General features: G+C 48.2%; 1 protein-coding gene across 9 annotated transcripts in view; it reads right to left on the bottom strand.

The window, feature by feature from the left end:
• col27a1b (collagen, type XXVII, alpha 1b) overlaps nt 1-12,847 on the bottom strand; it is a 44,944-nt gene that overhangs the window by 16,832 nt on the left and 15,265 nt on the right. For all 9 annotated transcript variants that reach the window (XR_013452099.1, XR_013452100.1, XR_013452101.1 and 6 more), the window contains exons 8-26: nt 10,761-10,805; nt 8,813-8,866; nt 7,245-7,289; nt 6,334-6,387; nt 5,009-5,053; nt 3,708-3,761; nt 3,466-3,510; nt 3,209-3,262; nt 3,060-3,104; nt 2,822-2,875; nt 2,526-2,579; nt 2,027-2,080; nt 1,865-1,918; nt 1,740-1,793; nt 1,598-1,642; nt 855-908; nt 594-638; nt 382-435; nt 57-110 (exon numbers count right to left, since the gene is read on the bottom strand). Coding sequence is in view for 5 of the 9 variants with exons in the window: in XM_078087514.1 (XP_077943640.1) it covers nt 57-110; nt 382-435; nt 594-638; nt 855-908; nt 1,598-1,642; nt 1,740-1,793; nt 1,865-1,918; nt 2,027-2,080; nt 2,526-2,579; nt 2,822-2,875; nt 3,060-3,104; nt 3,209-3,262; nt 3,466-3,510; nt 3,708-3,761; nt 5,009-5,053; nt 6,334-6,387; nt 7,245-7,289; nt 8,813-8,866; nt 10,761-10,805 (963 nt within the window). In the remaining 4 variants the exon portion in view is untranslated. The remainder of the gene's footprint in view (nt 1-56; nt 111-381; nt 436-593; nt 639-854; nt 909-1,597; nt 1,643-1,739; nt 1,794-1,864; nt 1,919-2,026; nt 2,081-2,525; nt 2,580-2,821; nt 2,876-3,059; nt 3,105-3,208; nt 3,263-3,465; nt 3,511-3,707; nt 3,762-5,008; nt 5,054-6,333; nt 6,388-7,244; nt 7,290-8,812; nt 8,867-10,760; nt 10,806-12,847) is intronic.

The raw sequence follows: 12,847 nt of genomic DNA, 5'->3' as shown, positions 1-12,847 counted from the left end.
GTATGTCAAATTTAATTCGCCCGGTACGAGAGACGGGGTCCAGACTTACTCCTTACCATCGCCCCCGTTTCACCTGCCGGCCCGGGGCCGCCGGTTTCGCCGCGATTCCCCTGGAGAGACACAATAAGGGGAACGTTGATTAGCTGTTGATAGATGAAATGATTACAAAATATGAAACCACAACTATGTCAATCACAACTTCACGCCTCACAAAGTGATGCCTTTGAATTATTGTTGCAAATTGTAATTGTAAACAATAAGGCAGCAAATCTGAGAGGCTGAAACCCGACGTCGTAGATCCTACAACATTCTGGTTTCAGCACTAATCCCCCCGGCGCATGAACGCAGAGGACTTTGGTGTGACGAGCTGAGACAGCTGACCTTTTCTCCCGCGACGCCGGTCTCTCCGACAGGCCCGACGAAGGCCGGCAGACCCTGAAGCAAAGAAAACACGGCGTCTTAACCGTCTCTCACTCGGTCGAGTTCTGTTTTAATAAAATGGGGATTCCGACTGAAACGCGCGCGCACGCACACACACACGCGGCGAGCATCAAACAGAAATCAGCAGGACGAGAAGAGAAAAGGGCCTTTACCCTCTCGCCAACTTGTCCACCCTCGCCAGTCATCCCGGTCTCGCCCTGCAGCGAAAACCAGCCAATTAGCATTTCACAAACTTATTCATGCTTGTCTTTTTTAGTTGAAATCAGTCAAAATGTGCTCGGGGGGGTGCGTTCCCCCGCGGGCAGCGCAGAGAATTAACATCTCATTTACACATATTCGGCTGATGCACTTTTAATAAATGAGAGGGAATGTTCCGTTAAGGACGGCGGCAGCTCGTGGAGCTCGGGTCTGACCTTGAGTCCGTCTGGGCCCGTCAGTCCGGGGAATCCCTGCCTCCCAGGCCTGCCCTGAGCAGGAAGCAGAGAATAACAGCACGGAATGAAATAACAAACGCTACCCATCTCCCTTTTTTTGCCTTTGGCACAAAGAAAACCGACAGTTGAAGCCAAAACAAAAGCCCCCCCCTGCTAAAAAAAACAACCCTGGATTGATCCATAAAACAAGCTTTTCTATTACTCCCAGAAGACATCCAGTCACTTGTGATTGTTTCCAGTAATCACTTGTGGGTTCAACTTTTGTGAGACGGCCAACTGGAATCAAGCATTGGAAAAATAGAGCACTTCCTCGGAGGAGTTTAGTCTGGGATGAACCGAACCAACGCTGGACACAAACATAGTCACTGTTTGTTTAAATTAAACACAAGAGACAAAGCCATTCTTCTCGTGTTCATTTAATCTCTCTTAGCTGGGAATATAAATCTCTGTATGGTACAGAACAAACAACAGAGAGGACTGTGAGTTATTTCATAGAGCCTCTGGATTCAATAACATTAACTAACACACTCGAACGCAATAGAACAAATGATTGTGATGTTTTGGTAATTACCGCTCCTCATCCAGGGCATCCGTCTCCGAATGAATCATCCATTACGAGTATATTTGGGAAAGAAACTGTGCGGTTCTCTTGGTCTTTTAAAAACAGCTCTAGAACCATAACCGGTCGTAGTTAAACGCTAAACGTGTTGTTGTATTTGTACCTCGAGTCCAGCGGGTCCAGCGAGGCCGACCGCTCCCTCGTCGCCCTGCCAAGACAATTAAATTCATTAGTTAATTAAAAAGTACGGGAGAGGAAGAAAAATAGTGTTATTTACTTCTTAAAATATGTTAAGTCAACCCCACCTGAAGGCCGAGTGTTCCTATTGGACCGGGAAAACCTCGGGTCCCTTGCTTCCCCTGTGGAGGAAACACAGAGGATGAACTTCCATCTCTACCCGTATCTGAGGCGGTGATGTCCCTCGGCTGACCTTGGGTCCCTCCGGGCCATTTTGTCCTGGCGGGCCGATGTCGCCCGGGAAACCCTGTTAGGATGGACCACAGCTTCATCACCACACAGTGGCACACGGCACTTTGTCAACAATAGCAGCAATATAACACATTGAGCCGGAACATAATACTAAAGTAAATACCTCTGGGCCAGGAGGACCTGGCGAACCATCCGGGCCCTTTTCACCGGGTTTGCCCTAAGAGATGTCACAAACAGCCCCAACGTTATCACCCGCGTCACAACATAACGGCCCTAAATGGTTCATGAAGGGAAACGTTGTGTGTTACGTAACACAAATGATCGAATATAAAATAGAAAAAGACAGGAAATCAGCCTCAAAAAGCTGCATCTTCTTCTTTTGTTCATTTCAAGGTCAACTTAAAAAGGGAAATCTCCTTTTCTTTAAGCTCTAGTATTCAACCGTTGTTGCGCTCAAAATATTAAGGACGCTTCAGAGCGCCAACTTGCGTGATTAGTCTCCAGACTAATCTAAATCGACTAGAATGAACGTATGTGAAGGAAAACTCTCCGCCAAGCTCTTTTTGGGTCATTTGATAATGTGCACGATGTACCTACGTGCTTGAATCATCTAGACTTGGTTTGTCTCGTTACGTAGGTTTCGAATGTGCAATAGGAGATACCTGTAGTCCGGGTTTTCCAGAAGGACCCAGCAACCCGGGCGAACCGCGCATACCCTGCGGAACGAAAGCAGGAACATCATGCAGACGGACATCCGGGTTAGATACACAAACGCAACATCTTAGAAAGAAAAGGGCCAAACAAACACGACGATGTTGATGTCTGAAGCCGCCTGGGCATCGGGGTGTCGACCGAAGGACACTTTGACGCGCCGGCAACATCGAGCATCGCACACTAATCCCATTGCGAACGGGGCGACCCGGCGCAGCACCCCGAGGGCCCGCTGACACGCGCTCACCTTGTCCCCTTGGAATCCGCTCTCCCCCGGCTCCCCCGCTATGCCATCATCCCCCTGAGAAAACACAAAAGAAAGACATAAAGAAGCGTCCAGATGTTTGCGCAGAGCTCATTCGGGTCACCGGTCACTCGAGCCGTGCGCAGGTTTGAATGATCTGTTCCCAGTTTTGTGATTCTCCCCCTCTAGCGTTATTGTACATTGTAGGTGAGTAATGATGGAATATACATATGCAGATCACCTTATCACCTTTCAGTCCTGGTTCCCCAGGGTTCCCAGGTGCTCCCTTGGAAGCAAAATAATAACAAAGAAAAAGCAGATGAAGGACGGAACACGATTAAGGGGCATAAAAGCCGATCTGAAGACACGACTACAAACCGCGTCACGTACCTTGAGTCCTGGTATTCCTGGTGTGCCCATGAAGCCAGCGGCGCCCACGTCTCCCTGCACACGTAAGCACACGCAAAACACACTTACAACGCTGAACGTCCAAACCAATCACGCCTTGAAGACAAGATACAAGGAAGGAATCAAACTTTCTCTTCGTACCACTGTTTAAATCAGTAGTTATAAGCAAATTATTTGAAGAAAAGCCAAGAATATATTGTATAAAATCCCAAAACATGAGGTCATTAAAGAACACGTACAATAAGACCGGTGACTCCGCATGGACCCGGAGAGCCCAGCTCACCCTGAGGAGAAGGGAGACAACAAAGGAGAGATGACACACACCCACAGCCAGGTAAGCGAGTGCACATTGGGTTCTTCGTCCACCGGTAGCCGGAGCGTTGTGTCCCTCCGCTCATTTCAGCATGGCAGATTTGACATGAAGATGTGCGCGGTGCGAGGGGAGTAACTGCTGCATCACCCCCCCCAAAGCATCACTTACTGGCATCCCGTCAGGGCCGGGGGGTCCTCTCTCTCCGAAGTCACCGGAAAACCCCTGAGCACACAAACAGAACGGGATGGACGTGTAAACCAGAGAGGACACTCAGTGGCGTCTATCAAGTTCGCGCTGTCAAGAGCGCCTGAACGTATTTTACATATCACGCGGTTTGTCGCACCAAGGGTTTCCCCCAAAAACGGCGGTCTAAGCCGGGACAAATCCATCGGCCACGGCTGAGCGCTTCCCGAGTGTGTCTGCGCGCTGGCGGGGGAACCGGACCCCACCGGGACGCGTCTGAACGGCAGAACAAGGCCGCTTGGCACGGAGACTGTGGACCGAGGCCCCCTTTTGTTTGTTAACATCTTTTCCAGCTGTTGCTTGTAAATTCTGTAATAGAGGCCACGTGGCCGCGGCGACCCGTGGTTACATCAGGGAGACAGAAAAAAACAAAAAAGGGATCCCTCGTCGGGAGCGATCGCATGGAGGCCTCGAGGCCCACAGGGAGCTGGAGAAGGCGCCTCTTTTGTTCCCGTGTTTAACTCTCATCGCAGCCCGGCGAGGCGGCTTTGGTCATGTGATCGGCCATTCCGCTGTGCACCGAATACAGCTTTTATATGATGAAAAGGAGAACGTTTCCCTACTTTTCATCCATGAAGCTAACACAGGAGGAATGAAGCTGCTGAACGTAACATATTCTCTGTGGCTCTCGTTGTTTTAGGCTTCGGGACGTGTGGAGCAAACATGGTGCGTCGTCACACCAAACGGCATTAACTGCTGACTCAAGACAGGCCCTGAGCTCACTTTTCACCACAGAGGAAGAGGACTGGCTCGCTCGCGACTTGGCTATTACGCCCGCCGTCCTATTTTCCTTCTTTTCTTGGCGTCGGCGTCTCGCTGACCGCTACTGCCTGATCATTTCAAAAACGAACACGTGCGCCGCGGCTCGGGAAAACAGCAGATTAACACCAGCGGCGCAACACTCGGTGCTGCATTAGGACGTCCCGTGGAAGGACGGGAAGACTCACGGCCATAAACGCCCTGCGTTAATCCAAAACGTTTACGAATCAGCTTCAGGCAAAGTGAGATTCAAAGATGAGGAGCCTCTGACTTTAATAAAAAAATTTAAAAAAAGAGGCTGCTGATGGTGCAGTAATCGCCAGCGTCACGGGGACGGTGTGGACGTTGTCTTCTCAGAGTAATGCTCACTTAACGCTCTGTGGCCGTGGATGAAGACAAACAACCCTCGCGCTCATGAGGCTGCATCACAAACGTTCTCTGAGAAGTATGTTGAGAGAAAACTTTACCGGCCTACCCATCTTGCCCTTCTTCCCATGACCGCCAGGAATTCCCTGGAAACAGGAGAGGAAACACAGTTGAGACAGAGAGAGGAGGATGAGAAGCTAATGGAGCCATTAAAGAGAGTAATGTGAAAAACACAGAAATCATTAGATGGGACACAAAGCCTTTAGCCACGCAGAAGTGAAAGATGGAGTAAAAAGGGAGAAGCAACCTCTCTATTCTTAGATAATTATACCAAGATGAATGTTAAAATATTCAGCTCAACAGATACTCTAAAGCTTGGCAACAGCAGCAGCTGTTCTGTAGCTAACAGGTAAGGAATTGGGATAAATAATTCACTTTTAAACTAAAATGGATGAGAAATCCTTAAAGTGGTCACAAGCCGCCTGGAATTATTCAACACAGTGATTTACCGTCTGTCGATGGAGGTATTGTGATACACAGTTACATTATCTTAGAAAATGTGAGTTCTGCTCGTGAGAATATTAAGTTGCAGTCAAATTAAGCAGCTCTCCTAATTGGATTGCTCTGCCAATATCATCAATATGCAACCAGAGGTTCATAAACTGAGCAAATATTCAATATTTTATGTTTGTCAAGAATGTGATTCACACAGGAGTATATTGAAAGGGCTTTTCCAATTTCCAATATCATACACTGTGTGTATCAAATAACCAGAAGCTTTAATCGTATGCAATATACAGACAATTAGGCAAACTTTGTCTGCCGAGCAAAGTCATGTGATGTGATCGAACGTTCAAAAGAGCTACTAAAAGGACCTTCATCTGATATTCATTCATCAACTGGATCACAAAATGCTCATTTGCAATATTCGGGCTCGTGCCGTCGGCTTCAGGGGCTCGTTGCTGTTGCCTCCCTCTCATCAAGACTGAATTGTACTTCGTCAGCCTCAACAAGCGGCGCTCGGCCCTGAGTGCCACATCATCATGCTAGCGTGCTTACTTTCAATAAGAAAAACCGCAGCACGTCAGCTTCTCAGCGTGCAAAGTCAGCACAGCCGACAGCGGAGATTGACAGAAATTGGTCATTAGTTTAAGGACAATGTTTTAGTAAAGAGCTGAATGGAAACTGAAGGAATCGTCAAGTTGGACTAACTGTCCAGAAAGATAACAGTGCTACTTGTGTAGCCCAAAACTGCCCTGGAGGTTCTTGGGATATTGATTCCTGACTGGGTTAATTGGGAGGTTGGTTTTCTTCATCCCTTAAATGCAGGATTATTGTGACATCTGGCTGCGGTAATTCAAGGGGTAAAACCTATTTCCACTCAGTCTCCCGATGCCACAGGCATTGACTCTCCACCGATACTCACTCTCTCACCGTCAGGACCAGGGAGGCCGAAGCGCCCGAGGAGACCTATGTGACCCTAGAGAGGAAACGGATGGAGGGGAGGGCCCACGAGAAGAGAAAAAAAGGAAGGCGGATTGTGAGATTTAGCAGAGGTGACGGACATTATGAAGAACTGTTTAAGAGGTCTACAGCACACAGAGCTGCAGCGGTGGAGCGGCGTTGTGCAGCCAAGCCTTGAGGCAAGTGTATATGCCCATGGACTGCATGGTGCTGGCTTCCACGATGTAGTCCAAGGGCACATACCCTCACCTCAGGGATCTCTGGAGAACTCTCAGCCAAACCTGCTCTGGGGAACGAGAGGCGAAGCAGGTAGTGGTGGTGGTGGTGGGGGGGGGGGTCAGCGACACAATTTACAACGGCATGTAATGACAAGTTAACGTCTGAATGCGTCACGGTCATGCTGAGGTTTTAAGATGTTTGGCAACCATTAGGACCGTTAAAAAAGGAAGCGCGGCTTCAAGAAAGCCAGAGTTAATCCTTCAGCACTCGGCGTGTACCAAAGGAGCCATCTGTCGTTATCATCACGGGCTTAACGGGGCCACAGGAGCGGCGTTTACTACGCTGGCCTTTTTCCCTTTTCTAAGTGCCCACATTGGTCGGGTAATTTCTTTAGCAGTCATTTCGCAGTTCGTTTAAGACGGCGAAAGTTCAGAGGGGTTTACTGCACAGAGGAGAGTCCCCCCCCCTCCGAGCCCCTCAACGGAAGCCGAGCGAGGAGAAAATGAGTTACAAGTAAACAGAGAAAGTCACTCTTTAAACGGCGCGGCGTCCGAGGTGCACGCGGTTTACGTCGATTACAAAAACACGCTGCTTTCTGAGTGTTTAATGACACACATTCATGTACATGTAGTAGTTTTTTCAACATCTACTTACCGCAATTCCCTTCGGCCCCATTTTCCCCACAGGCCCGGGTAAACCCTGCAAGTAACACACGGCAGCACAAAGGCCCACGGTCACCAACGAGCGGCAGGACTTAAAACACTTGATGAGCAAATTTATTTCAATTAATAAAAGAAAAAAAAAAATGGAATCAATATTCAAGTCAATATTTAAAGGCTGGGAAACACCTGCTGCATTCTGCCAGTCAGTGAGAGACTGGTTTACATTTGTCTGCTCGCTCGCTATATTTGCACGTTTTTTTTTCCCCAGAGCTGTGTCGTGGGTGACCGCGTCCAACCTGGCAACCCGTCGCTATGTTTTTATGGAGGTTGAGGAATAAAGACAGGCGGCTGAGTGTGCAGATAGAGACACACACACACACACACTCCCAACTGGTTCTAGGTAACCATTGAGAGGACCATAGGTCTATTCCTATAGGGGGGGGCGGGATTGTACTCATTCTGCCTTCCCGCAACATCCGCTAATTACGTCCATTAATTTCTCAGAGACGCTGTCAGCGAATCCACCGGAGCAGAAAATCTCCCCCTGCAACGGCAAAGGATCACGTCGGCCTCCGGAGGACTCAGAGCCGTGACAAGACGCTGCTGATCCACAGCCCACAGATGGTGGGTGGCGCCCAAACCTCATCCATCACGCACGGGTTGTCCACAGGGGGCCCACGTTATCAGAGACCCCCCCCCCCCACCCCCCCCCCCGGGGAGTGGACAGGTGAGCAAGGCGGTGTCTCGCTATTTATGGAGTGGACGGTGTCGGCGCCAGCTTACAGAAACGCATTCAGGAGTACTGATGAGAGAATGAAGATAATAGATGATAAAAAGGATTTCAGCCACCTCAAAGACAGGCGCACAATATCCAGCTGAGCGCAAGACACCGTTTTTGGTGAACTGAACTCAAGAGGGCGACTCATCTGTTCTCTCTTCGCAGTAACAAAGCGGCCCAAGCGGGTCACGCCTTCAGATCCTTCAGTTACGCTCACATCGATGGCACCGACTACAGAGAAGTACCGGAGACATCGAAGGCAACACCATTACATACGCAACGTGTGGCGCTCTCGGTTTGACAGAGGAAGCTTATTTTGTACCCTGTAATCTTTCTCCGGAGCGGTGCTTACAATGACATTTTATTTTATTTTTCCTCGCTATAGACCGGAGGCGCACGCCGCTGAAATTCCCGCCGCAGTCGCTTCTCGACATCGTCGTGGCCTTTCGCTTTCATTCGGCGGGAACACACTTTTTATTTGGGTTCACCGAATTAGATTCTTTGAGGCTGACTGAGACGCCGATGGCCGGGGGTCCCTGCCGGGCATCCAATATCTTTTAAATTACATTATTTTATAGCTGCAGAAAGGAAAACCAATTGGGCGATAATTTCTTCATCATTATGACGGGGACAAAATCTTACTCGCAGAAATTAGCTTTATTTTTAAAAAGGTCAAAAATGTTTTCATACGGCTGGATTCACAATAGAGACAACTGTGTGTGTGTGTGTGTGTGTGTGTGTGTCCCTGCTCAACCAGCACCGAAACACTGGGTTTACTGCACCTGCCTGCCAGGATAGCCTTTGGCCCCGGGGCTTCCATCATCTCCCCACTCACCCTGGGGAGGGACAGAGAGACAGAAGAGCAGTCAGCGCTGGACGAGGTCAGGAGACCAACAGAGGCAGGAGGCAGTGAAGGATGGAGGGAGGAGGTGATCTGTAGGAAAAACTCTCATTTTCTTCTGCACACATGGTTTCTGTTGGAGCTGCAATTATTGCAAGAATAATAAGCTAAAAACGTCCAACAAGCACTTCACTTATGAAGTGAAAAGAAAAAAAAACTCCATTTGGTCCTTTAGAAGAAATTCACATCTCACAGCGTTTCAATAAAGACCTTTTGTTCAGCAGAGTGAGTGTTGCATCAGAAAAGAGGTGCCGCTGCAGACGCTGAAAGCACCTCAACTAATCCGACAATAAGAGCAATTATGACGAGTTCCTGCCGCATGGCGTGAAGAACTACCGTGGGCACAGTTTGGCCTTCATTTGTTTATCCCCACCAACGCGCAGTTTAACATACGAGATTCCCTCCTGCGCTGAAACCGAACAAGATGCATCCCTCCGAGGGGGACGTTTAATGCTGCATGCAGGGAGAGATTAGAAACGAGGTTCGTTTAACAGCCACTTCTCCAAATAGCAGACATTAGTTTACCTCACAGAGAAGCGTAAATCCAGACGTGGACACTTAATCGTCCTTTTTGCATCCATAAACTTAAAAGTAATGTAAATGCCGTGTAAGCAGTTTTTTTTTTTGTTCCAGTCTGGGCCTTTTTATAACTTTTCACAGTCAGAATGTGGATGAATATTATTTGTATTATTATTATCAGTCAAATAAAAAGGAGAAACTGTAACTAAGTGGCAATGAATAGAAAATAGAGATTTCTGACATTCTTCAAAAGCACGTTCCAGAATCATTTAAGATTTGAGCTTTCAGATGATTTATGACGACGACAATGTCTGCAAATCGCACACATTACATGTCGCTGAGAAACACTGAAAGTAAGCATCACTTCTTTTCTAAAGTAAACTGAAATAAACTAAGCATCTTTAACTTCAATGTACAAGTTCCACCAAATTAATAGTCCATCAAGAAGTAATGTCCTTTGGACACAAGATGTCACCAGTTATCTTCACCGGATCACAAAAGCATCAAATCAAATTCCCTGACAGGAATCACAGCGGTCCGGGCCGCTTGTGCACGTAGAACCACGTTGCTATTTGAGTTCCCACAGAAAGGAGCCCGTCGTCTCCAGAGAGCGCTGGAGGAGACGGGGATAGTTCTCCCTTTTTTTTCCCCCCTGTGACGGAGCACATTCTTGTCAAAGATAGCGCACACAGGGTCTGGACTCAGGAAGGAGGAGGAGGAGGAGGAGGAATGACCTCGGGACGTCCGAACTATCCAGCCCACTTGCCACCTCTGCCAAAATAAACCCCTCCTTCCCTTTTTTTCTTCCCGCCAACAGCTAACGTCCCTTCTCCCTCGCCGTAATGCCCGAGTGTCGGCGTTCGCTGTCTCTCCTGCTTTGTAACTATAAATGGAAGGACGCGGCGGACGGGGGGGGGACGCTGTCTGTTGGGATGAGTAAACACAGAGCGACGTACGGCTAACACGCAGCAGCACGATGAGGCTTCAAAGGGCGGGAGGGGGGGATCGTGTCTGAGGAGAACCAGAGAATTCACAACTGACCTGGTCTCTTTTACTTGTCTCCTGGTTGTTACTAAACCCTCCTGTAACGTCTGCATTCTCATCTCCTGGTTTTATTTGCACTTTTTTGCATGAATTGCAAATTTTTGCCCCTTCTTGTTACACTTATCGGCCTAAAGGAAGCACTACCCTCATAATCATTGGATTAAGTATGTGTTAATTACTATGTGGCCAACACGTTGGTAGTTTTCTGATGCTGATTGAGATGTTCCACACGTCGACGGAATGAATGATAAACATCAAGTACTCACAGGTTCCCCTGGCAGACCAACAGGACCGGGATGACCTTTATGCCCCTGTTGACAAAGAAGAACAAGAAGTTCCAAGAATGAGAGAGTAAAAATACCAGTATCTCATGTTATAGTCTGATCAAAGCACCACGGGGGAAGTGGTCAAGCGGTCAACGGCGCCTCGGTCAACTCAAATAATGTCAAATCGTGTCAAAGTGCTTCACTTGACTTTGTTTCCTAATAAAATAGAAATTAATAAAGACCCCAAAGGTTGGCATCCAGCAAACCGGTCAGACAGGAAGCAGGGAGACCCAACGTGGTAACCAATGGTCTCCTTCGTGTGCTCTCCAATCAGCACGCCGACTGCCGCAGCCGGGAGCCGCGCGGCGTCATCTCCGAGGGGGGGGGGGCACTCCAGCGTGGGAGCCATTAGCCGCCGGCAGACAGAGAGGCGGCCGCAGGCTGACGTGAAGAGATGAGCATTCTACAGTAAACAAATCGCCTTCAGGAGGCCCATTCCGAGGCCTGCTGCCACGTGCATGCACAGCGTCCATGTTAAGCAGCGCTCCGCTCTTGACAGTCGCTGTGCGGCGTTTCTGCGCGCCGGGGTGACGCTGACGAGGAACAGGAACTGGACCAAAGAATCTGGGCAAACGTCCATACTGTGGTGGGGATTGTTGTGTGCCGATATTCATTTGTTTACTCGCCAGGATGCTGAAATCACTGAAAACCATATCTCACCTAAACCTACATGTTTTCCTGCAGTTGAAAAGGAATAGTATGGAAAATATAGGTCTGTTAAATATCAGGCTAAAGCTAGGGGATGGTTAGCTTAGCTTAGCACAGAGACTGGAACCATGGGGAAACAGCTAGCCTCTGTTCCTGTAAACCTGATGTGCTGTGAATCACCAAATACATATTTCACAATAACGGAGCTCGACATGATTGCTGGCTACTGAAATGATGGACTCGTGATCAGAATTTAAAAAGGAGTTTTAAAGACTGTCTGGCTGCACCTCACGGCGAGGGACCCCCCCCGGTGAGTCGGACCGGTTCCAGAGCGATGTTGAACAAATGCTAATATCTGTCCGGTGCATCATCTTTACTCAGAAGAGCGTATTTAATAACACGCCAATGGAACATTTGTGAAGCTACAAAACAATAAAGTGGGACTGCGGCCCCTGGTGTCGACGTGATGTTGGACCTGGTCCTTGAACCCGTAGCAGAATGATTCGCTTTTGCGTTCACAGAAGTGTGTCTCAGAGATGAGAAACACTCGTGCGTTAATCACTTACAAATGGTCAGAGCCTCTTACTGAGGCCGATAAATAAAAGTAAAAAAGGCTCACGTCTCCTGCAGCGTTGGGACGCTGAGTGAAGCCAGATGCTGGTTCATCAGCCACAGTAAGAACAGTCCAACTCCCTATCGATGACTGTTTGTGTATTTATTCACTGACAGACAGCACTGCGCTTGAAGTTGATCATAAGCAATCTTATTAGATGGGTCTCCTGCAGGAACCAAAGCGCTTCAGCCAAGAAGAGAGACGAGTATGCGCCTGAGCCAAAGGAGCACAGTCACCATGAAAGGACATGCCTGTATGTATTCTGTATATATATATTATACATGGACATAAACTAAATTCAAATGTGTGCCTCAGAGACAGCAAATTCTCCATTAGTTCTCCCTCATGTCCCCAAACTGTTCATAGAGAGTCCGTGGACTTTGTTACATCACAAAAACCTATTTCCACTTGGCGAGCTTCACACTCCTCTTCCTGGATAAATCAGACTCAGCAACTAAAAGTCTACAGTATGAAAACGTTATTATCCAAAGATGAGGAGCAGGAAGCACCAATATGAAAAAGGGCTGCGCAGCCAATAATAAAAAATAAAAAAAAGCTGAGGGTTGTTCCAGTTTGCCGTAATCAGAGCGGTCTGCGTAAAAAGGCACACTGGTCCAGGGCTGTTAATACTCCCAACATTTAGCTATGACACACACACACACACACACACACACACACACACACACACGGACGTGAGTCTTACTTCCCCGTGCAGACCACTGACTCCTGAGCATCTCCACACGTTTCCCACAGCGAGAGAGGTTTT

This window comes from Gasterosteus aculeatus, chromosome 13 (genome assembly GCF_964276395.1).
Source record: "Gasterosteus aculeatus chromosome 13, fGasAcu3.hap1.1, whole genome shotgun sequence".
Taxonomy (NCBI): domain Eukaryota; kingdom Metazoa; phylum Chordata; class Actinopteri; order Perciformes; family Gasterosteidae; genus Gasterosteus; species Gasterosteus aculeatus.
Note: the sequence above shows the minus strand (reverse complement) of the source record. Positions and strands in the feature narration are given on the sequence as shown.